The sequence below is a fragment of the Heloderma suspectum genome, chromosome 4, assembly GCF_057233095.1.
Source record: "Heloderma suspectum isolate Gila_16-S chromosome 4, 16-S_ref, whole genome shotgun sequence".
NCBI classification, from domain to species: domain Eukaryota; kingdom Metazoa; phylum Chordata; class Lepidosauria; order Squamata; family Helodermatidae; genus Heloderma; species Heloderma suspectum.
In genome coordinates, this window is record NC_139461.1 from 176,026,104 (window position 1) to 176,049,743 (window position 23,640).

The 23,640-nt window shown below is 41.9% G+C and overlaps 1 protein-coding gene across 5 annotated transcripts in view; it reads right to left on the bottom strand.

Moving 5' to 3' along the window:
- The window catches only part of TPR (translocated promoter region, nuclear basket protein), a 76,903-nt gene that overhangs the window by 44,950 nt on the left and 8,313 nt on the right, over nucleotides 1-23,640 (bottom strand). For all 5 annotated transcript variants that reach the window (XM_084851399.1, XM_084851398.1, XM_084851396.1 and 2 more), the window contains exons 2-19: nucleotides 20,706-20,810; nucleotides 20,032-20,105; nucleotides 18,131-18,227; nucleotides 17,651-17,754; nucleotides 16,462-16,626; nucleotides 15,714-15,806; nucleotides 15,169-15,249; nucleotides 13,287-13,374; nucleotides 11,448-11,588; nucleotides 10,454-10,545; nucleotides 9,220-9,417; nucleotides 7,878-7,985; nucleotides 6,893-7,119; nucleotides 5,989-6,152; nucleotides 3,677-3,819; nucleotides 3,426-3,574; nucleotides 1,066-1,228; nucleotides 87-221 (exon numbers count right to left, since the gene is read on the bottom strand). In XM_084851399.1, coding sequence (XP_084707525.1) covers nucleotides 87-221; nucleotides 1,066-1,228; nucleotides 3,426-3,574; nucleotides 3,677-3,819; nucleotides 5,989-6,152; nucleotides 6,893-7,119; nucleotides 7,878-7,985; nucleotides 9,220-9,417; nucleotides 10,454-10,545; nucleotides 11,448-11,588; nucleotides 13,287-13,374; nucleotides 15,169-15,249; nucleotides 15,714-15,806; nucleotides 16,462-16,626; nucleotides 17,651-17,754; nucleotides 18,131-18,227; nucleotides 20,032-20,105; nucleotides 20,706-20,810 — 2,327 coding nt within the window. The remainder of the gene's footprint in view (nucleotides 1-86; nucleotides 222-1,065; nucleotides 1,229-3,425; nucleotides 3,575-3,676; nucleotides 3,820-5,988; nucleotides 6,153-6,892; nucleotides 7,120-7,877; nucleotides 7,986-9,219; nucleotides 9,418-10,453; nucleotides 10,546-11,447; nucleotides 11,589-13,286; nucleotides 13,375-15,168; nucleotides 15,250-15,713; nucleotides 15,807-16,461; nucleotides 16,627-17,650; nucleotides 17,755-18,130; nucleotides 18,228-20,031; nucleotides 20,106-20,705; nucleotides 20,811-23,640) is intronic.

Sequence of the window (23,640 nt, forward strand, 5' to 3'; positions counted from 1 at the left end):
CTAGAGCAGGTGCTCCATGCACACCCTTATTGTGACCACTAAGTCAGAGGGCATGGGGAAAAAAGAGGGCATGTCGCTGAACATACCTGAATCGATTGCAGGTTAGTAAGCAGGAGATTTTGCCCCCTTTCTTTTGCCATTAAAGATTCTTTTTGCTGAGTCAGACGAACCTCTGCCATTTTCAGGATATCTTTTTCTTTTTTCAAATTCTCAGCTCTGACCTTAGAAAGAGATGACATTTGATTCGGTGTTAATTAATCCAGTCCTGGCAAAGTTAAGTGCTGATGTCTAAGTAAACCTAGTTATTACTCTGAAATCTAAATTCACATTAAATAACCAGTCACTTGAGAATATAAGGCCAAAATAGTTTCGATAACTCATGCTTAGGTAGCTCATGTATTGCCTAGAAACAAAAATATATAAAGCAGCTCTTTCCATGAAGACAAGTGCATGATTCTAGGATGCCAAGATCTCCTCCAGCTATTGCCACCATGACGTACCTACATTTCTACCCCATTCTTCCTCCAAGGGTTTCAGTGTAGCTTACCTACAGAGTCTCTTCTTGGCTGACAGGAGATTCAGACCTGGGTCTCCCAGTCCAAAATTCTATCAACTACACCACATTGGCTCTCATTAATCAATCAGTCAAAGTAAGGGTAGGCAACATGATGCCCATGGGAACCAGTGCACCCTCAGCCATCGTTCTTGGCACCCACCAAGGTAGCCTACCCCTCCCACTTAAAAAAAAAATCACAAATGTTCTAACTAGCAGTTAGAATTGCTTCAAAGCAAAGTGAGGGCCTCTAGCGGCTCCCATCTTCTTTCCCCATAAATGCCTCTGGGCCACAGATGGATATGAAAATGGTGGGTAGCTGCAGGTTGATGCTTTCTTCTGCAGTGCATCCAGCCACCAAGAAGAGGTGCTCAGGACAGTTTATCAAATTACAAAATGTGCCCACAGGCCCAAAAAGATTGCCTACCCCTGAGTTAAAGAATGTGCTGCTTGGAAGCATTCTGCAATCATGAAAGAGACGGTAATTAACAGAAATAAACTGCACTAGTCACCTCCGCCACAGCTAGCTTTTCATTGGCTCCTCTCAAATCTTGTGTCATGGTGTTGATTATCTGTTCTTGTTTCTGAGTGGTTGCTGAAAGCCTCTGGATCCTCTCGTGCAACGACGTTATCTCTCGCCGATATCCCTCGACGTTATCTTGCAGCATCTCATAACTTTAGATGGAATTAACATTGGTAAGGTTTTGTTTTGACCAAATTGGTGTGACAAAAGCAAAACATGACAAAAAAGATTTCACTGAAATCACAAAGAGAACAAACAAATTGATGGGAAAGTTCAACAGGTTTTACAGTGGTTAACTGATACACCTACGAACTACAAAAATGGCAAAGTATGACTATCATTTTTAGATTATATAAAACAAGTGGGGCCATGCAACAAAATGCTGCAGTGTGGAATGTTCCAGCCATCCTATTCCTCCTCCTCCCTGGTTTTCCATAGTTAAACTATGGAATTCACTACCACAGGAAGTAGTGATGTCCACCAGTTTGGATGGCTTTAAAAGGGGGTTAGACAAATTTCTGGAGGAAAAGGCTATCAATGGCTACTAGTCCTGATGGCTATGTGCTACCTCCAGTACCAGAGGCAGTGAGCCTATGTACACCAGTTGCTGGGGAACATGGGTGGGAAGCTGCTGTTGCGCACATGCCCTGCTTGTGGGTTCCCGGTTGACAGCTGGTTGGATGCTGTGTGAACAGAATGCTAGACTAGATGGACCCTTGGTCTGATCCAGCATGGCTCTTCTTACGTTCCTATGTTCTTCCTCCCCCACTCCCCCCACCAAATGTCAGTAGGTATTCCACATACAATAAGCATGCATGGTCCTCACTGTTTTGGATTGCCCCCCTTCAATTTTGTTTTTTTTTAGGGTGGGGTGAGGTGGACACACTTGTGCCGAATCTCACCTATGTTAAACTCTTCTCCATTGATGTCCATGAAACAGCTCTCCCTACCATCTCTGAGGATGTTTAAAAATAGCTTCTCGGTGTGAACCAGGAAATGTTGTATTCAGTAAATGAAATGGTTCACTCTAGCCTCTTTATATCTACGTATTTCTTCCTCTGTAGTCCTTTTCCAGCCATGCCATTCCCCCTCCCACCTGGTTTTTATCCCCCCAACCCCAGTCAGCATTCTGCGGCGTTTGGGTCCTTGATGGGCTTGTCTAAAGATTATTTTTATTTCCGTAAACCTTGGGGTTACTTCAAGTCAGTGAATACCTCCCTGTGCGTATGGGGTACCATTTTGGCTATGTAAGTATGAGCATGTGAAAACCTGAATCAAAAATAGAGAGAATGATACTATAAATGTTTAAAGGAAGCAAATGGATGCAAGTTACTGCTTTGTTCAGTTCCTGATCCTTTGGGTTACATTATTATTTCTCTTAAATATTTATTCCTGTCTTTATGTACACTGAAAAGCAGCTTACAACATTTTTAGGCCAGATTCATTCAAACATTATGTTTGCAGCATGAAAGCTACTTCTGCATGGTCCACACCCATGCCACTTTAGTAAGGTATGAAAACAGCTTACAAAGCCAAGGCTACTCTTTTCCCATCATCCCTGCACTATGACAGTAATACTCTAAAAAAGCTCCACAGGGCAAAAGCAAGTTTTTTCAGGTTAACGCGAAAATCAGAGGCAACATGGAAACTGAAGCATGAAGCGGTAGACCAGTACAGACATCTCTCCTATCATCTAATCAAAGTTAAGAAATTGTGGTCTCATGCACTTCTCCTCCACTCTTGTTTGAATTCATCCATCCATTTCTGTATTGGAGCTAACCACGGTTAGCACGCCAATGATTTGCAAGCCTGTTTCTAACCACGGCTGAGATACAGAGCATTATGAAATGCATTCCATTAATGCAGAGGAGCTTTTCAGCTCCCCTCCCGCATCCAACAGGAGCCACATATTCTCCCAAATGCCCCGCACAGCAAGGTCAGGGGCCTGTTCAGAACAGTACTCCATGAGGTATGAGGGGCTGTTGCCAGGAAAAAAAAATCCTCACCCCCTATTATGTGGGAAAGCTTTCCACTTGTGCAAGGTGTGTGCTGGATTGAAGTCCACAGCTGTAAACGGTGGTTTGAAACTAACCATGGTTAGCAACATGCTGGTGCAGATATACTATGAACCATGGTTACCTCAAAAAAGAAAGGAGGGGGGCACAACTCAGCATGGCACTGCCACCTCAGTCTTAGGCCTGTACTGTTCCTTGAAGCGACTTTTCCAACTACAAGGGGCTAGTGTCACAGACTGTGAGTTTTGAGGTACAGATTGCAATTATCTCATTAGACGTAATGTATATTAATTGTACAGGAGGCTCTTATTAGCATGCACAGATACTGTCTTACCGCTTGGAGGCAAATTCAAGTTGGGTGGAAATCTTTGTATTCTGTGACCTCAAGTCTGTAACCTGTTCTTGACGCTTCTCATTTTGTTCATTCAGCAGTTTGTCATTCTCTGCTTTTTCTTTCTTGTAGCTCTCAAAAAATTCCTGCAACTGTAGAGAGTGTTCCACATGTGAACATATACTAAGGTGAAGTAGAAAACTGCTAGTTTTGTGTGTGAGGATAAAGGTATTTGGGGAAAGACCAATTGGTACCTGTTTAAGGGCAGCCTTTGCTTCCGCTGCTTCTGTTGACTCAGTCACTGCTACAGAAGCTGGAGTTGACAGGGCCTGAGGAGTGCCTGATAGGCGTTTAGGGGTTGATGTCAGAGACATTTCCTCTGGCAAGATGCTTGGAACTATATAAAATAGGAAAGCATCATTTTCAAATCAGAGAAGAAATCAAAGCATCCATTATTTATTACATTTTTATACTGCCCTGCTCCAAGGGGCTCAGGTTGATGTACATGGTGGTCTCCCCACCCCACTCCACCTCATTTAATCCTCACCAACAACCCTGTGACGCAAGTTTGGCTGAGAGAGAATGACTGGCCCATGATCATCCAGTGAGTTTCAGCCCTGGTCCCTGTTCAACGCCGAACCTGCTATACCACACCAGCTCTCATTCACATGCATGGGCTAGAACTTCCCATGGTGACACTGTCATGGGCTCTGGAATTTTGCACTACAAACCCCAAATTCCAAGACCAAAGTCTACATTTTTATTTAATTTAGGGCTCAAATCTTATGCATGTTCAGACAAAAAAAAAAAGTCCTACAACTCCCAGCATGGCTGGCTGGGGCATGCTGGGAATTGTGGGACTTTTTTCTGTCTGAACATGCACAGGATTGCATGTTGCCCTTAGGCTCCATGTTTTGATCAAATGATCACCTAGGCAGCTTGCAAAAGATTACAACAATACAAAAAACAACCCAACCGCGCCTGTTCCTCTGGCTAACACCTTGCTTCCCCATTGGCAAGGCACTGGAGTAAATTATTGGACAAATCTTCATAAATATGCATAGTTGTGTCTTATTTGTGCAAAGCTGTATAATTTGCCTTTTGGAGTTTTAATTTTTTTGGTGAAGAACCAGAAAAGAAAGATTAGAAAAACACAGAATGGGAGTCAGGGAATTCTCAGCCATACTCTTTGGCCTTGCCTTCCTTTCACTCTAAGATGAGACCAAAGATGCTATTCAAGCTACTGGATCCCCATTAAAACACCATTTTACAAAAACATAATAAATAAATAAATAAATAAATAAATAAGAACTTGCTTTCTTCACAATGAGATCACTATTACATATCTAGATCTCCTGTTACTGCATTTAATTTTGAAACTCTGCTTGCTACACACATAGGTTTCCTCTTCTTAGATCAGAAGAAAGGGCTGCCATAATAAATTTCAGAAATGAGCTTTTATGGTGCCACAGAAATATTTTGTTTTTGCTTCAACAGACTAACATTCTGGAGGGTGGCACATGTCATAATTTTCTTGACCTTATACAGATTGGCTGGACGCTTACTGTTCATCCTCTACTAGACAGTTGGCCCCTATTCATGCAGCCTCTTGCAAAATTCTCAGCTAAAGCTTCCCAGAATTAAAAAAAAGATTCTCATGTGTTGCTGAACATATGTATCAAAACTGAAATTATTTCTGCAAGGGGCTGTAGCTAAAAGAGATAAACTGTGATGTACATTCAGAAATTTATGCAGCAGAGGCTGGTGGCTCCGATTTCAATGAGACTGTGAATCCATTCTGGGTTTTAGTCAGGACCAGCCAGAGCTGGTTCTGCCTAAAGGAGCTACTTAAGGTGCTGAACCCTATTCCCTCAAATAGGTTCAGCACCTTGAATAGCTCCTTTAGAGTTCTGGCTGGATCTGAGTAAAACCCAGAATGGATTCATAGCCTCACCGAAATCAGGCCCACCAGCCTCCGCTGAATTTATGTAATATAAACCGTAACATTGCAGCTGAACTCTTTCACCACAGAGCTTATTTTTTATTTTATTTTTATTATTAAATTTATTAATCGCCCATCTGGCTGGTCACCCAGCCACTCTGGGCGATGTACAACATACAATAAAAACAGTTTAAAACAATAAAATTCTACAATAAAAACATTTTCTAAAATACCCTAACCCACCCCAAATGCCTGCCTGAACAACAACGTTTTTAATGCACGATGGAAGCTCATTAAAGAGGGGGCATGACGGAGTTCCCTAGGGAGGGAGTTCCACAGAGTGGGGGCCACCACAGAAAAGGCCTTCTCCCTCGTCCCCACCAGTCTAGCTGTCCTGGCTGATGGGACAGAGAGAAGGCCATCCGAGGCTGATCTTGTTAAGCGGCCTGTCTGGTGCTGCTGGAGGCGAGCAAACTGCTCCAATCACTAACCTGAAAAACAACTTTGGGGATATTTTTGCCTTTCTACCCGTTCTGTTTCTCACTGTACATCACCAGAGAATTAGTGGCCTAAATTCTACTTTTGTCATATTTCAGCAAGTTTGCATTATGGATCTCGTCCTACCTTGCAACGGAATAGCAACTCCAGTTGTCTGTGCCAGCAAGATGCGATACATGTCACGCTGACGAACTATGGAGTCTACAAGCTGCATCTGGTGGTGACGTGACTCACGCAACTTTTCTAGCTCAGTAATAGCTTCACCCAGTTGACTCTGCAGCTCAGAAATCCTATCATGATGAGAAAACAAATTCTACTAATCTTCAAATATCAATGTCAGGCAGCCAAGGAGGATTTTTTATAAAGTCTTGTATGGTTTAATGTGCAGAATGTTGAACTAAGAGTTTAAGAGCCTGGAATTCAAAGGGTAGGTATGACGTAGCTCCCCTATCAAAACATGTACAAAAAGGTTATGAACCAGGCTTTAGAGATGTGCAAAATCCCCTGAAGGTTTTCCTTCAATATCAAGATTCTTTTAGCTTCTCCTGAAATCTTTTCACATTATCTTCTTGAGCACTAACCTCCAGATTCCCTCAAAGTGTACTTGAAGGGAACTTCTCTGTCAATTCTAGGCATGAGAGAAAATGACAGTGTCAAGACTGACAATATTTTAAGAATAAGGGCTAGAGCCTTGAGGTTGATGCAAAGAGCATCAGTGAGCCAGCAGACACAGAAAAAAGGATAATAAAGTTAACGTTAGTGAAAAATCAAAATCACTAACATCTGTTGAGTTGGAAGAATGGCATAATTAGTTGCAAATTAAGGTGTGCTATCAAATTATTCAGAGATATCAAAAGGAGAGTATGTTATAGATATAACCACATCAAAAGAGTGTGTCTGACGTACTTTCACATTTTGCCATTAAAAATCTAAATACTTCTTATCAAATCACTTACTAGAAGAAAAATAGCAACATGTATAAAGAACCTTGTTTCTGAATGTCTAAACATACTACCAACGGGGAACATACTTAGATGAGGTGGTTTCTTGCTCCTCTTTCTCTTTAGCTTCGCCCAGCTCTCGAAGAGCTACTAAGAGGCGTTGATTCTGCTGCTGAAGTTCCTCGATGTTTCTGTAGGAGACCAGGTGCTGGCTTATTACCTCAGAAGAGCTGCTGATGTCAGCAGAGCTCACTTCTTCATCACGGATGACGTGGTTGCCTCTGGCTTCTTCAAGTTCCATCAAAAGAACTCTTATCTTTAAAAAGGAAATAGACAATTCATAACAGAGAACTATAGGTTCCAGTGCTCTGTTGGAATAGCGGTGACAGGGGATCACACCAAATAAAGGTGCAAGCTTAGGGTTAATTTGTTCTTGGAGGGTTTTTAAAAGCAGTTAGTAAGTGCAATAGCAAAGGTCACTTAGGGTACACAGCTTATTAATAGCAAGGGTCACCCAGGGTGCACAGCTCTCTGGTCTGGATGCACCAGAGTCTCGGGTGCAAACTGGGGTCTCACAAGGGGGGCGGGGGGAGAATGTTGCCTAGCAGCCAGATGGAGTCAAATAATTTTCCTTTTTAGCTTGGGTTCTTTGTGTAAAAAAAGTCTAGCATATTCCTTATGTTCTGTAGTAGTAGTGGTTTCATTCTACTGAAATGAATTTACACTGCTGCTTTGCTTCTGGCTGCTTAGTCAGCAGATTGTTTTATGACTCAGTATAGTTTGCCAAGCCCTTAACTTCCTAGATTCAGTCTGCTTTATTCAGCCATTGCTGCTAACATGCTGCACATTAAGAAGTCAGGTTTCTCTGCCTGCCTGCCTGCCTCTCTCTCTCACCCCTTTTGTTTTTCCCAAAATATTACCCGCTCTGGAGCAGAAAATCTGCTTCAGAAGGTTCCCCAACCCTTGAGATCTCAGACCCTGGCTTCTGGCAGAATGTCTACTTTAGCTCTTACTTCCAAGTGAAACAGCTGATCAGGTCAAAGGCTTACAAGAATATGCTATCCCAGAACTAACCTGTTGTGAAAGATCTTTGACTTGGATTTCAAGTCTCTGGTTCTCTCTTTCAAGCACTGAAGCTCGCTTGTTGGCTTTGTCAGCACCTTCTTGCAAGCGCTGGATTTCCTGTAAACCAAATTCATGCAATTCTTAAAAGTGAAAATTAGCCAACACATTAAACTGATTGGTCAAAAATAGGTAGGGCAATAGGACAGATATGCCTCCTCAGTGATATTATCTGAAACCAATCAGTATTGTTTTTCAAAGATTCAAGGTGGTTAACAATAAAATCCGTTTAAAACAATTCATAAAATCAATAAATTAAAAGCAGCGAAACAGCTGACCCAACAAAAGAACCAGCAACCAAAACCACATTGCAAGGAAGCATGTTAACCTGCTCATGGGATTTCAGAAGGGGAAAAGGCAGACACACACAGCCTGTGGAAACAAGGTGTTCCACAGCTCCAGGGAAACAGTCAGGAAGGCTTTGAGGAGGCCAATTTGGCCTACAAGTAAGTAGGGACACGAAGCAGGCCTCCTTGGTTGATCTCAGATTTGGGAGATACTCAAATGGGGTAGGTGCTCCCTCATGCATTACTCATCAATCTAAGCAGACCAATGCCGATAATCAATAAGGAGAAATTTGACATCCCACTTGTGACAAAACAATTGCAAATACATTACTAGTGTGTCAGGGAGAATGCTAGCTAGGCTAGAACACTAGCACACTACGTGCATGAAGTTTAAATATGTATATATGGGGGAGCATTTAAATGTGTAATCCCCAGTTGAAGTCTGAAGCGATACAGTCCAGTCAAAGCTACACCATGCAATCTGGCCAACTGTGGAGCTCAGGTCTAGTATATACGACTCTAATCATCTGCTACAATTTTACCAGACAGGTTGCAGGGATGGGGAGAAACAGCCGCTTAATTATGTGGCTATAAGTTGTCCCCAATATTTAGGTCTGAAACCAGAAGTGGATGGGAAGTAAGAGCCAGTGTGTTGTGGTGGAGAGAGTGTTGGGCTGGGAGTCGGGAGATCCAGGTTCTAGTCCCCACTCAGCCATGGAAGCTCACTGGGTCACTTTGGGCCAGTCACAGACTCACAGCCCAGCCCACCTCACAGGGTTGTTATTGTGAGGATAAAATAGAGAGAAGGAGGACAATGTAAGCCGCCTTGGGTTCCTTGCAAAAGGAAAAAGGCAGGACAGAAATGCAATAAATAAATAAATAACTTTCTCTAAGGAGGAGTGGTACATGAAAAAAGTCTCACTGGTTAAAAACCAATAACTCAGCCGGGTACATTTATAAAGGATATTTTATTTTGAATGCTAACTTCGGTTAGGTTTTATACTAACCTTCATAGCTTGCTCAAGTTTAGCAGAAAGACTTGCGACGGCTTTTTGCGAGCGTTCGTACTCTTCCCGTTGACGCTTCAAAATGGGTGCTTTGGCTTCTACTTCCTGCACTATTTCATCCAAGTACTTATTAATCCTCTTATTCTCTAATTTTTCCAGCAGCAGCTGATCCTGAGCTTCTATGTATGCATTGTAAAGCTGTGTTGAGAGACAGAAACTCATGAAGGACAGCCATCTATTTATCTAATGGCACACATTTTCTAAACTCATAATCATGCTGTATCCTATCCCCAGCACATGAACAGTTATTGCCTTGCCATTATATTTTTGAGGATCCTGCCAAGCAAAAGACCCATGCAATCAGCCCCCACCCATGTGGTCATGTCATTCACATGCCACTCCTTCCCCCCATCCCCGACTGCCAAATGCATGGGGGCACTTCATGGAAAAGTAGATCTGGAAACAGGAGCAAATGATCTGGCCAACAGCAAGGCAGAAACAAAGCAGAGGGGAAGAGAGGCTTCAGACAAACTATTTAAAGCTGGAAGGTCTCTTTACGGGACTAGGGAACCAATTATCCAGCAAAAGCAGAATATACATTTGTGACAACAGGTCAATTTTCACAGGAATCCTTGCTATTCACTTTCAATAGCTGACAATACCTACCTTCAATAGCAGCGCTCATTCATATGCAGGAGTAAATGTGCTGAACTCAATGGGATGCACATACCTTCAAATTAGTGCAGATGTGCAGCTAGCAGGTGTCCTTTCTTCCCAAAACATCTTCTCAACTGAGGCCATAAAGAAGGCCTTAATCTTTGCAAACAATTACCTCGCCATGCAATTTTAAGTTTAGTATGAAACCAAATGTACTGGTTTAGTATGAAACCAAATGGTGTGCAGCGTATCCCCCTTCCTTTCCCTATTTTTTAATTTATTTATTACATTTATGCCCCAACTTTCTTCCATCGTGGAACTCAAGGTGGCTACATGTGGTTCCCAGGTGGTCTCCCCTCCGAGCACTGACCAGACCCAGACCTGCTTATCTTCAGCATGGTGGCTGCCTCATGTGCCTTCAGACTATGCCCTAAAAGGGTCATGCTCACTGAGATCTTATGAGGAGAACCCAGAAGTGGATGTAGTTTAAAAATTGTCCCAGTGAACGGGGCTACAAGCAAACACACAAAGACACGTGGACTTGCAAGCTGTGCAGGGCCATCTACGTAATTCCTACCTCTGTTAATTTCATGCCAGGTTTTACCACCTTTGCAACTGCAGCAGCCGTAGGAGACATAGCCGCCAGCTCGTCCTCAGAAAGGATGGCCCCTGGTAAAGAAAAAGGCCATCACACATGATTTTATAAAATGATCATCGGTACAATGAGCAAATCCAATATAAAGGCTCTGAACTATGTGCACTATTTTAATCAACACACTGGCTGCATTCAAATGAAACGTGCAGATTTAGCAAGATGTGAACAGGAAATACCTCCCCTACCAGGCTCACATGCTTCTCTCCCCCACTTACACGCAACCAGGAGGAATTTGGAAGCTTTTTCTCCCATTTTTACTGACCCGCAGCTTGCCATGTTGTCTGAACCTGAAACTGTGGCTGTTAACTATGATTAATTTACGCCAGCTTCGGAAACTACAAGCTGAAATTGGTGCCTCTTAAACTAGTCACCAATGTTAACCACTGCCAGTCCAAGACACCGCAGTTAACCAAAAGCAGAAGCAAACGTTTCTGATCCACCTTGTGGGAGGAGGGGAGAGTGCAGGAGTCCAGGAGAAGTCTGGGCTCGCTCACGTCTCACTAATCATTCAGTGTGATGGCCGAATGCAGCCACTGAGAAAACTGACCCTACACATCCACGTATGTCCAGTCTCTGAAATATGCTTCAGAGTTTTGGTTAGCCTGTTTCCAAGCTTTTAAAGAAATTGCAGACTGGAATTATTGAAGTGTATATATCAAAAACAATAAAAGCGAAGAGACAAGCAGATTGCTCAAGAAAACCATAACTATATCCTGTAAACAATATTCAAGAAAATAGAAATATTACTCTGCATGTTTCATGCACCCAGAATAAACACAACACTAACTGGTTTTCAGAAGAGCTTTGGATATGGATTTTTAAATGCTAGAACAGTATGAACTACTTTGAAGTAAGCTTACTTGTAATGTTAAATGCCCACATTTTCATGAAGTCTATTTCCTAGGTGTTAACAAACCTTTACGCTTAGTGGCTGAAACCAAATCGTTTGCATTGTCCAACTCTTTCTCCAGCTTGCTGATCTTTTCCTTCAGTTCTTTTTCCACTGCAGCCTTTGATTGTTCCATCTCAGCCAAACGATCTTGTGTTTCTTTATTAGCTAACAATGGTAGAAAGATACACTGCTGACATGTTTTAAGGTAAGAATTACTGAGTGCATTCAGCAGAAAGCCATAACACTGCAAGACGCTATGGCAGATAGTTAAGCACAATTCTATCCATGTTTAGACTGAAAAAAGTCCTACAACTCCCAGCATTCCACATCTATCATGGCTGGCTGGGGAATGCTGGGAGTTGTAGGGCCTTTTTCTGTCTAAACATACATAGGATTGCGCCCTTAATGATATATAGGTCAGGGATGGGGAACCTCCGGCTCACCAAGCTGGCCCATCTGGCCCACAGGGCATCAAGTTAGGCCCCTCGCATCCTGCAAGCCCTGCCTTCTGAGGACAAGCAGAGAGCAGAATCCCTGCTGTTAACTCCAATCACTGGTCGGAGATAACAACACGGATTCCCCCCAGCATGCTGCTCACTCTCCCCAATAGGAGGGGAAGAGATTGGAGGTAACACCGGGGATTCCTCTCCCTGATAGCTTTGCCAACCCACATCCTCTCCAGTGAGGGAAGTCATGGGGCAGGCGAGGCCACCGACACCAGCTGGAGGAGCACTCCTCCAGACAGCACCTCAGTCGGGGAAAGCACACACACAGTAAAGCCAGGTGTCCAGCCAACGCATGGCTGTAGGAGCCCCTGACGTCATTCAGCCCCTGGAGGGCTGGGGGGTCATCCACCCCTCCATCCAAATCTAGCTCCCCACCCAATATAGGTCATGGCTGAAATGAGCTCTTTTAATAATATAATTTGCAAAAGCATTGGGGTAGGAAAGACCTGAGGAACTAGGCCTGGATCCAAATAGCAGCCCCCCTCCCACCCAAAGCCACAGTGAAACTGAAAGCATCAAAAGCAGGTCTGATACGGAATGAAGGTCAATTAATGAACTAGCTAGCATTTTTAATGAGTCAATATGTTATGTTATTTGCTGCTTTATGTTAAACCAATATTGGGGGGTTTTAAATACTGTTTTATTGTCATTTGCATGTTGTCAGACACCCTGAAGCGTCTATGGAACTATGTTTCGGCAGGATATAAATCTTAAAAGCAAAAAAGAGTAAAGAATGCTACTGGGCACAGACAAACTCTTTAGTGCAACTAAACAGCTCTTTGGATTCCTAGTCTTGATTTTTCTCTGATGCGAATACTGTAACTACAGGAGATACAAATACAAAGATACAAATAAGCTATTAAGGGCACAATCCTTTTGAGATAAATGGTTGCCTCCAACTTCCTCTGAAGTCAGAGGTGACCACCTATTCAATGCAAGGCAGCTGAAAGACAGAGAAGATTCCTTTCGTGCTCCAGCTGCCTTGCAATTTTCCTTAGACACCTGATTTTGGGCATCTAAGCGCAGCTTTGGGGAGGGGGCGGGAATGGGGCTTGAGACCACATAGGAAGCTGTTTAAAACAGCTTCTGCGGTCTCCTCCCCTCCCTGCCTCCAGGAACTCCCTGTTTTCGCCCTCTCCATGCTCCGAGCACAGACAGGCACAGAGGGGCAGCCGTCATGGTTCTCTCCGCCCCGGCTACGAGGGGGCGGGGAGCACGGTTTCCCGGCTACGAGCTTGTAGCACTGTCTACGAACTTGGAGCTGGGAAACTGAAAAATCCTATCTCCCCCAGATGCTGTCTTGAGTACATAGGATTGCTCTCTCCAAAGCAAACAAGATGTTAAATCTATTACTTACCTTCACCTGCCTCTTTCAGAAGCTTGTGAAGCTCCTCGACAGCTTGAGTCAACTCATTGCTTTTTGCCTCCAAGTCATCCGCAGCGCCCTAAAATGTAACACATTTTAATTGAAGCACCACATAATCAAATAGATCAGCAAAAATATGCAGCACTTTTTAAAGCCTCAGGATGTGGAGAAAGGGCAGGCTGGGCTCATAGGATATTGTGGAAATTGGAAGGAGGAGCTTGTAGAGTGCAAAAATCATATCCCTAGCTAACAGAAAGCCTAACCTAGATTCCTCTGCTAAATATGTTGAAGTAAAATAAATGGTGCATGTTTTCAAGCTTCTCTCAACTGTTCAAAGCATTCTGTGGAAGTTGTTAGATTCTGTGCTTGAAACCAGACTAATGATGCTATGATGTGTCCAAATAGATTTGTCACAAGCTGGATCAGTGCTAATACATTTTGCATAAAATACACATAGCCCTGCGGGCAAGCCACACACCCCAAACTGGACTTCTATGATTGTTCAAGCAATGTTTACTGAAAGACGAGGCAGCATTTTTTTTCCAGATGAGAACATTTAAGGATAATCAAGTCATCGCTAAATAACGGGTCACCTAAACTGGTATCACTTTCCCTCAAACAAACTTCTCATGAGCTACTTGCTTTTACTTCTGTGGTTTGTGTTGCATTTCATATTAGTAAATGAATTCCAACAGGTGGGACAATACGATGAATCTCCATTGATACAGTTATGGTTAACTCAACATATTCAAAATCAAAGTAAGATAGGCCCAATGTCTACCCCAAGGTTTCTCAATCCCATAGTTAAGGGATCAGAAACACTGTCTCATGCACTCCCTTCAAAATCACCCCTTCTTTCACATTTCAGTATTATTCATGAGTAGTATTACATCTGTACCAAGGTTAACACTAATCAGGTTTACCTTTAAAACAGAATTTGAAACCAGATTTTAAGCTGGTTTGCAAATCCTGAAGACTCATATATTAAGAACTTTTTTAAAAAATAAAGGACCTCAAAAGTTAAGCACTGTACAGTGGTTATACAGAGAACAAAATCTTCCTGCATTTGACAGTGCAAAGCTGATGAAATTAACCATGGATGGTGCTAGCATTCTATGTGTACCATGGTTAATGAAGTAAAGGGCAGGGAGGGGGAATTCATGCAGGAAAGAGTTGGAAGTGAGAATGTGTTAGACATCAGCACTGATGGATGATGCACATGCTTCCTCATTGGTCTTTTTCTCCCCGTCACCCCCTAAAAAAATCCTTCTTGGGATGTTCTTGGTTTATGGCCTGTGGAAAGAAAAGCAGGCCCAAACAACCACAAACTGTAGAGTACTGGTGGAACTCCAAACACCCTGACACCTAGAGCAAGGCAGGACAGGAACTGAGAGGGTGCGTGCGCGCTCTCTCTCTCTCTCACACACACACACATATATATGATTCCAGTCATTTACACAGCCTTGTCTGTCTGGTGCAAATGGGAGGAGAAGCCCATCCAAACATACCCTCCCTCCACTGTAGGAAAACAAATGGATGTTACCATTACCATATGACTTTCGCTAACTTCTTAGAACACGGCTATCCATGCTCATGTCTTCATAACTGGCCACAAATATGTATTTTAAAGCTACTGGTTATATATTAGAACATTTATGGTTTAGATTTCAATCCTACACCCACTTACCTGGGAGTAAGACTCATTTAAATCAATGGGACTTACTTCTGAGTAGACACGCATAGGATTGCGCTATTAATGGCTTTAGCATGTAGTAAATACTTATGAGCAGAGCAAAACCATTTACAAACATACATTTGCACTTACATTTGTAAGTAAGGATTATGACATTTGAAGCTATTATTGAAATCATACCTTGTATAAATTAGATAACTTGATATGGGCATTTAGTTCATTGTGGAATCTCTCTTCCATATTAGCTTGCTGATCCTTTGCCTGGTTAATAAAAATGTTTGTGTTAACAGAAAAAAATACAGTTTAAAGAACTCAGTAACTCAGCAAATGTAATAAGGGGTTAAATCCTCACCTCTGTACTATTATATTGGGTTAGGTTTCAAAACAGAATTTATATCAGGTTATTTAATGCCATCATTTTGGTTTTGTACCCAAATGCTACAGTATTTGGATGGAGAGGTTACAGTTAACATTTTGGCCAGATTCACTGCATTTCTCTAAAATATCCCCATATATCACACAAACACACTACAAGGAATTCAGATCCAAGAGTGTATGCAGGCTTCCTTGGAAGCAAGTCTCACTGAAGTTTACATGACATGACTGCAGCTATATGGGAAGTACTGCACTTGACAGAATACAAGTAAGTATGAAAGTGACACTATCTCAAATACTGGCACAATGCTGCCGACGATGCACGTCAAAGCAAAGGAAATTCTGTTTACCTCTTTCAGTTTCACTAGAAGATCTTCCACGTGTTTCTGTAGATTTTCATTCGATTGTTTTAGCCCGCTGACTTGCTCTTCCAGCCTGGAAACCTATGGAAATGCAGATGATGCAAGGGAGATATGCTTGAGTATACTTACAGCCATCTGTTTTCTAAGTAGCAAGACCAGAAATCCTCATTATTCTGTTCTAGAAGAAACATTGCTAAATTCCCAAGTACGGCTGTAATTTGCAGAAGTTTAAGTTTAAGGTAAGAGCTGGTGATAAACCTTGTTTCCATAACAACACCTTAAAAAAGGGTCCATCTAGTCCAGCATCCCATCTTCCACAGCGGCCAGTAAGTTGCCTCTAGGAAGCACACGAGGAGGACAGGAAGGCAACTGTTCTCTCCCAATGTTTGTTATTGTAGCAAGTAGTATTCAGAGGTATACCACTTCTGAAAATGGGGGTTCATCACGTCCAACAGCCACCGATAAACCAGTAATCCAACACCTCTTAGAATTGGATACTGTCAGCATTACCTCACCAGTATGACACAGGGGATCAGATTTTGTATCTCTCTCATTGTTCTTATTCAACTATTTATAGCCCAGAAATCTGGGGTTCTAGAGACAGAACGCAAAAATTCTAGTGTGATAACAGATTCTCAATCAGTTAGACAAGTAAATCCAAAGAAGCAACTTACTGTCAGCTTCATTAAAGACTTATGAAAGTAATATTTAAGGCACGGCAAGGCTTTATTTTTACCTCCTCTTTCTTGTTCTCCAGGCTACACTTAAGCACCAAGATTTCACTTCCTTTTTCCCGAGACAGAAGCAGGAGTTCATCTGTTTTTGCCTTCAGTTCTGTATTCAGCCAAGTGTTCTGATTCTGCAGCAACTCCTTTTCTTGCTCCCACCTTTGCTCACGATGCTAAAAAACAAGACTACATATTATACACAATCTGTTCAATTGACAGAAAAGGAGTTAAAGGAAAGGAGTGCCTTAGAGACGCACCACAATTTGCAACACAAATCCTGTTAAGAAAAGCTCTTGGGAAATTCATACCAAATGTAGGAATTCCTGTCAGATGGTTAGCAAAGGGCCCAGACACACTGAGCTCACTGTGGGTTGTTTAACCCCTGATGGCCTGTATTGTGTGTCAGGCCCATTTTGAATATGCAACCCCCAATCAAGGCAAGTGGGGAGTTGCCATGTCATGTGAACCCAGCTGTGGGTTATTTGAGGGTTAAACAAGCCTTGCATAGCTGTACTACAAACTGAGGGTTATGCATCTGTGGTTTAACCCTCAAATAACCCACAACGGCCGGGTTCACATGACAAGGCAAACCCCCAGATCGGGGGTTGCATATTCAAAATGGTGCCTGGCACATGGCATGGCTCACCAGGGGTTAATTTATTTATTTTATTTATTAAATTTATTAATTGCCCATCTGACTGGTCACCCAGCCACTCTGGGCGATGTACAACCCACCATAAAACAATTTAAAACAATAAATTTTACAATAAACAATTTAAACAACCCATGGTGAGCTTGGTGTGTCGTGCAAACTGGGTCGATGATGGATTGTTAGCTCAGGAGTCCTGCTGCGCTCAATGAGGCTTACACTGAAGCATGTACAGGATTGCATTCTAAGTCAAATAAACCATGCCTAAGAAATATAGTCTTGGTTTATCACCATTAGTAATCCCCAACTACCTAATTTTTTTTACCTATGTGTGCACTACCTCTTTGTTGTGAAGTGTCCCAGATGGCTTGAACGCTTATAAACATAAGGCCACATTGTGTGAGACAGAACAGTCAAACAACTCTTACAGATAATGAGTGACCCTTGAAAACTGATCATTAAAATAAGATATATAGGTGATAATGTCGTTATCGTACGTCTACTATTATATAAAAGAGCTGGGCACTAACAAGCTTTCCAGTACTCACCTTTACAGAAAAGGCTGACGTCTGAAGTTCATCCAGCTGCAACTGCAGCTCTACCTTTGCAGTGTTTACTCCTGTTAGTTTCTCATTCAGACGTTTAACATCCTCTACAAAAATACATACAAAATGTAGAGATTATTTTTAAATGGATGATGCCCCTTACTACAGCAGTCATTAAAACCAATTTGTTATAGTGAGATCTATCAGGTTATAACACATCTATTATTTTTTGTCCTACATACAATTCTCAAGACACTACAGGATCAGCATGCTCCAAAACCAAAACTTAACATATTTAGGGCACGATCCATTCTACTGGAGCCCAAAGAAAAACCTCTATTGGATGCATCCCTGTGTGTGGGATGCATCAAATAGATCTCTGCAATTTGATCTCTGCAGCACATGATCTCTGCACCACATGATTTTAAACAAAAGCCACTGAAATACTGAGAGGCCCTTTCCTTCCTATAATTTTATGTTTACCATTTAAGTGCTCCAGTTCTTGGGCTCTTCTTTCATTTGTTCGGACCAGTTCTCTTTTCTCTGCTTCCAATTCTTCTTTTGCTCTAGTTAGCTGACCCTGAAAACAAAAGGTGGAAAGGTAATTTTAAACTTACTGCAGCACAGTAAAAATGCCATATTAAGACCTTTCAATCAGAATAATTTTAAGGAACACAAATCAGCAAATGAAGCCCAAAGAATTCCTATGGATGTGGTCAAGCAAAAAATTCTTTGGCCCAAATATTTATTTATTTATTTCATTTCTATACTGCCCAATAGTCGACGCTCTCTCTAATGTCTCTAATCTGGAATTTATGGAATAAAAAGTATTACATCTCAGTGTTGTATCACTTATTTAGATTTTTCCATGAAGGAGATATTGCTTCCCATTAAACATAACAATTATAAAAACACAGAAACATCCTAACACCATTTTAAACAGGAATCTGCCTATTTGCAGCTTCTTCCCAACCCAGGGCTCAAGGTTACAAGTCATTGGCCTATCAGCCTAGAAATAAGACTGAAATAATGCCAGTACTGTAGTTGTTACTATTAGAACAACTACACCCTCATCGTTCTTGCTGATACTCTCCAGAGTTGGGTTGGGCTTGATGGGAATATATTGACAGATATTTAAGAATGCTAGCATTCTGTTTAAAGCATAAATGATACGTACTAAAGAATGTGTTTGGGCCCAACTGAAAGTGCTGGTGACTGTCTTTAATCCCTTAAATGGTTCGGGGCAAGGTTTTTTGAAGGGATGTCTGCATCTGTATGAACCTGCCCAACCCCTAAAATGAGTCACAGAGGTCCTGTTCAAGGGCCTACCACCAAGTTCCATCAGGTTGGCAAGTCCAAGAGACAGGGCCTTCTCTGTGGTGGCCCCATCCTTGTGGAATGCTCTTACGTTAGAGATGATTCTGGCTCTCTTGCTATCTTTAAATGGGTCTTAAAGACCTGGATGCTTCAGTCCACTTTTAGTTTAATAAAGCTACTGGTCTATATTTTATGAATTGAAGTTTAACTGTTACTGATCATTTTAGTTTCTATCAGAATGGAATGTTTTATGCCACTGTTTAATCAATTATATTTTATAGTTTTTTTACTTGTAAACCACCTTGATAGGACTTTTGAATTGACAGGCAGTATAAAAATATTTTAAATAAATTAATAAATAGAGGCAGCAGCCACCAGCAAGCCACCCTCCACATATACCCAATCTAGTGCATGGGCTGGGGAATCAGATAGAAGGAACCCAAGTGCATGAGAAGAACATGCACCACAGACTGCTCTTCATAGCAGATGCAGGGTTTCCTCTTCTGCCTGCATTTCGTCAGCATCCTGCAAAACACACTTCCATAGCAGTCTTCTGGGACATATAGATAAGGATGGGTGACACCCCTTAAAAGATCTGGCTGGGAAGAATCTTTTCAGCAAGATAGTATGACCATCTTTCAGCATTTGCTGTGCTCCTCACAATGTCAGACACAACAGCGTACAGTAAATAATAACATGTAGGATGCCACCATTCCAATGGCAAAAAGAAAAAAGCAGCACTTTGCCTTAGAGGACTGAAGACTGAACATGCTGCCTTGAACTTTTCATGCTATTCTATTGTTTTCCCGGATACAAAATAAGCATAATATTTTCTTTTATAGAGAAAATAAAGGAATCTGATATAGTAGCTTGTTCTCAAAAACAATGCTGCTGACATTCACAGCAAGTCTTGAGAATTAAGGCCAGTAAGTAGGAACACAAAGCAGTCTTATTTTCACTATAAGCACCACTCTCATTTGGGAATTCTATCATTTTGCTTAAGTAACACTGACACCAAGTGCTGAAAGCTTCCATTCATCTGCTTAACTGGCAGATGAATACTGTACCTGTGTGGTTGCATCGTGATCCTGAGCAGCTTCCAGTTCTTTGTTTCTCTCAGTCAACGATTTCAGCTGCTCATCTGGAAAGGGAGGGGGTGTCAAAATGAAGGTCATTTTTGCACTGAAATAAATGCACCCATCAGAAAGAAGTCTGGCTAAGTGCTTTCTTTCTCCATCAAAAGAGTAAAATGCTTGCGCCTAAGATGTTCATCCCTGTGCGATGTCAGGATCCAACAGCCACCTGACCACACCAAATGTGTCTCAAGCACACACAACAAGGACATGTGGAATTATCAGCAGATTCCCCTCCACTGTGAAATTCACCTTGTACCTTTGCTTAAATGCAAGCATTAGCATCTTCTGGAAACCACGCTCCTGTATGCACAGACTTCCAGAAATAAGCTTTAGGGTTGTGTGGGTGTATTGCTGGACCTATTAACAGGCATTTCAGTCCATTCTGATGTGGGTTTTATTGCTTTATCTGGCTTTCAAAGTCCACAGCAAGCACATCTACATAAATAACTGACATTATCACATTTCCCTCTAGCACAACTGATGTGAAATAGACCTATTTTCACTGAAAATCTCAGTGGACTGTTTCAATATTCCTTTTGAAACATCACAAAAATAAACACAACTAATAATATTTAGCAACCAACTTAATGTATAGTGATACTTACTAAGTTTGTTGAGCTCCTGTCGGAGATTCTGACATTCCTGTGTCTCATTTACAAGTCTCTCTTGACTCTGAGCCAGTCGTTTTTCTACTTCAAAGTATTGTTGTTCTGCAAAACATCCATTAACGTGACTTCAGAATTTGCCCTTTCAGGGATATACAAATGAAGATGTAGCACCCATAAAGAACAGCTTTGCAAAGTGCACATGACCTCCTGAAAGGCACATACAGTTCAGATGTGAACAAAATTATTTTGTTCTTTGGTTGAACACTTGGGAAACTTGCAAAGTTTCACAAAAATTGGGGGAGCAGCAATATATTGGAGAACTGCATTGTAGGCTTGTTGGAGAAATATATTCAGGAGAGGCTCACTCTTGGCTGCATTCCCAACCCTTCTCTGCCCCCACACTACTACTACTTTTCTTTTTAAAGAAAAGGATCTGACAGATCCCTGGCTTACACAACTCTAAACTGATGTCAGCTCACCTACAGTTCTTTCTCACAGCTCCACATCCAGGCTTCAAGTCAGGAGAAGGCGACTGGACAAGAATTCTACTAACCTTACAGTGCAATCCTGTCCTTGCCAACTCAGAGGTTAGCCCACTATGTTCAATAAGGCTTTCTCCAAGATAGGTGCACATAGAGTTGAGCCTACATTTATCTTGGCAAGATATTATTCAGAGGTCTGAGCAGCCTCCTGACTTCCTTTTATATAAGCAGTACAAACTGGCAACTAAATTCAATGGGGTATACCACCATTTTTTAAGCCCACAGGAAAAAAAGAAAGACTTCTTCAAATCTCCTGCTGCACAGGCCTTTCCCCCTCAGTTCAGACCTTGCTATGTTAAATCAGCAAGGCCTGAAGGAAGTTCTACTCATATTTGCTTGAATGCAAGTAGAATACTCCATGTGATGGCAGACCCTGCCTTGTAAGGGTTCCTGATCATGCAGAGAATCCTACTTGCATTCAAGTGAACACGAGTAGAACTTCCTTCAGACTTGGCTGATTTAACCTGGCAAGGTCTGAACTGAAGGGCAGGGCCCATGCCCTGGGAGACATAGGTGGTGGGGCCAGTGTGCACAGCCCCATCACTCTACCCAATTTAAGCCCTCATGCATTCAGGTGAAGGCCTGGACAAGGCTAATCTTACTAAGATGTGCTATGATACATTACTCTCCATAATATAAGCATTCAGAAAAACACACTATGTCTGTGAAACTTTGAGGACATCAAACAGTCACCATGGTTGATCTTGTCACAAGCACTATAGATGTATATTTCACTCATATTTAGTTAACTATGTCAATTAACTAACCATTTGTCGAAACACAGAATATAACTAATATTCACAAAGGTACTTTTGTCATGCTTTGCCAATATAGGTACGGTCATTTAAAATATATGTATTACTTTTAAGAATTTAAGGCTTTATACAAGAGACACTGAGTATGTAACAGTGGAACAGATATGCAGTTATTGCGTATTTGCTGAACGGAATCCAAGTGACTTTGCAATTAAATGATCCTTGATTGTGGATATTGCATTTTCCAGCACCCAACCTGCAATACGTTGCTGTAGAGAAACTGTTACTCTAGAAGAGCCATTGCAATGTGCTTTGCTGCTGGGAATGTCACAGGCATATATTGGATAATTCCTACCATTCTTCATTGCATGTTGTGATCCTAAGACCAGAGCTTAGTTTGTCAAAAAAACAAAAACAAAAGAAAAAAGGATCTGGAAAGAAGCTGAAACAAAGTCTCAAGAGAAAGTGTAAAGATGAGAAGATTGTTGACAGTTTCAGTAAACCTTCAGACTCAGCCTTGAGACTTTAGCAGAACTCTTCCAAGGTGAAACCAACAAGTGACTTTTCAACATTTTGCCTTGAGGCTGGTCAGTTTCAGCTCAGAGTCCTTTCTTTGTATCCTGAGCACATTGGTGGGTGCATAGGAATGCAGATCATCAAGGCTTTTAAAAGCTGTGTGTGTGTGTGTGTGTGTGTATGAGAGAGAGAAGAAGAGAGAGAGAGAGAGAGAGAAACTGTGTATATCACTATTGCCTTTGAACTGTGGCTTGCAGGGTTATCCCACAAAAGCTAAAATGCTATTTGGTAATTCACTGAACTGAGAGTTTGCATAAGCCCTAAATGGACCAATAGGATCACTGCCTTGTTGTGGCGAAGGGGCTTGCGTAACTCAGTGAAGCCATAAGCTATGCCGTGCTGGGCCACCCAAGACGGACAGGTCATAGCAGAGAGTTCTGACAAAATGTGGTCCACTAGAGAAGGAAATGGCAACCCACTCCAGTATTCTTGCCAAGAAAACCCCATGGAACATATCACAACGCTAAAAGAGATGACGCCGGAAGATGAGCCCCTCAGGTCGGAAGGTGTCCAATACACTACTGGGGAAGAGCAGAGGGAATTTCCAAGTAGCGCCAGAAAGAGTGAAGCGGCTGGGCCAAAGCCAAAAGGACACTCAGCTGTGGATGTGTCTGGTGGTGAAAAGAAAATCCGATGCTGTAAAGAACAATATTGTTTCGGAACCTGGAATGTCAGATCAATGAATCAAGGTAAGCTGGAGGTGGTCAAACAGGAGATGGCAAGATTGAACATCGACATCTTGGGAATCAGCAAACTAAAATGGACAGGCATGGGCGAATTTAATTCAGGTGACCATTATATCTACTACTGTGGGCAAGAATCCCTTAGAAGAAATGGAGTAGCACTCATAGTCAACAAAAGGGTGGGAAAAGCAGTACTGGGGTACAATCTTAAAAACGATAGAATGATCTCAGTACGAATCCAAGGCAAACCATTCAACATCACAGTAATTCAAGTCTATGCCCCAACCACTGAGGCCAAAGAAGCTGAGGTTGATTGGTTCTATGAAGACCTACAACACCTTCTAGAACTAACACCAAAAAAAGATGTCATCTACAT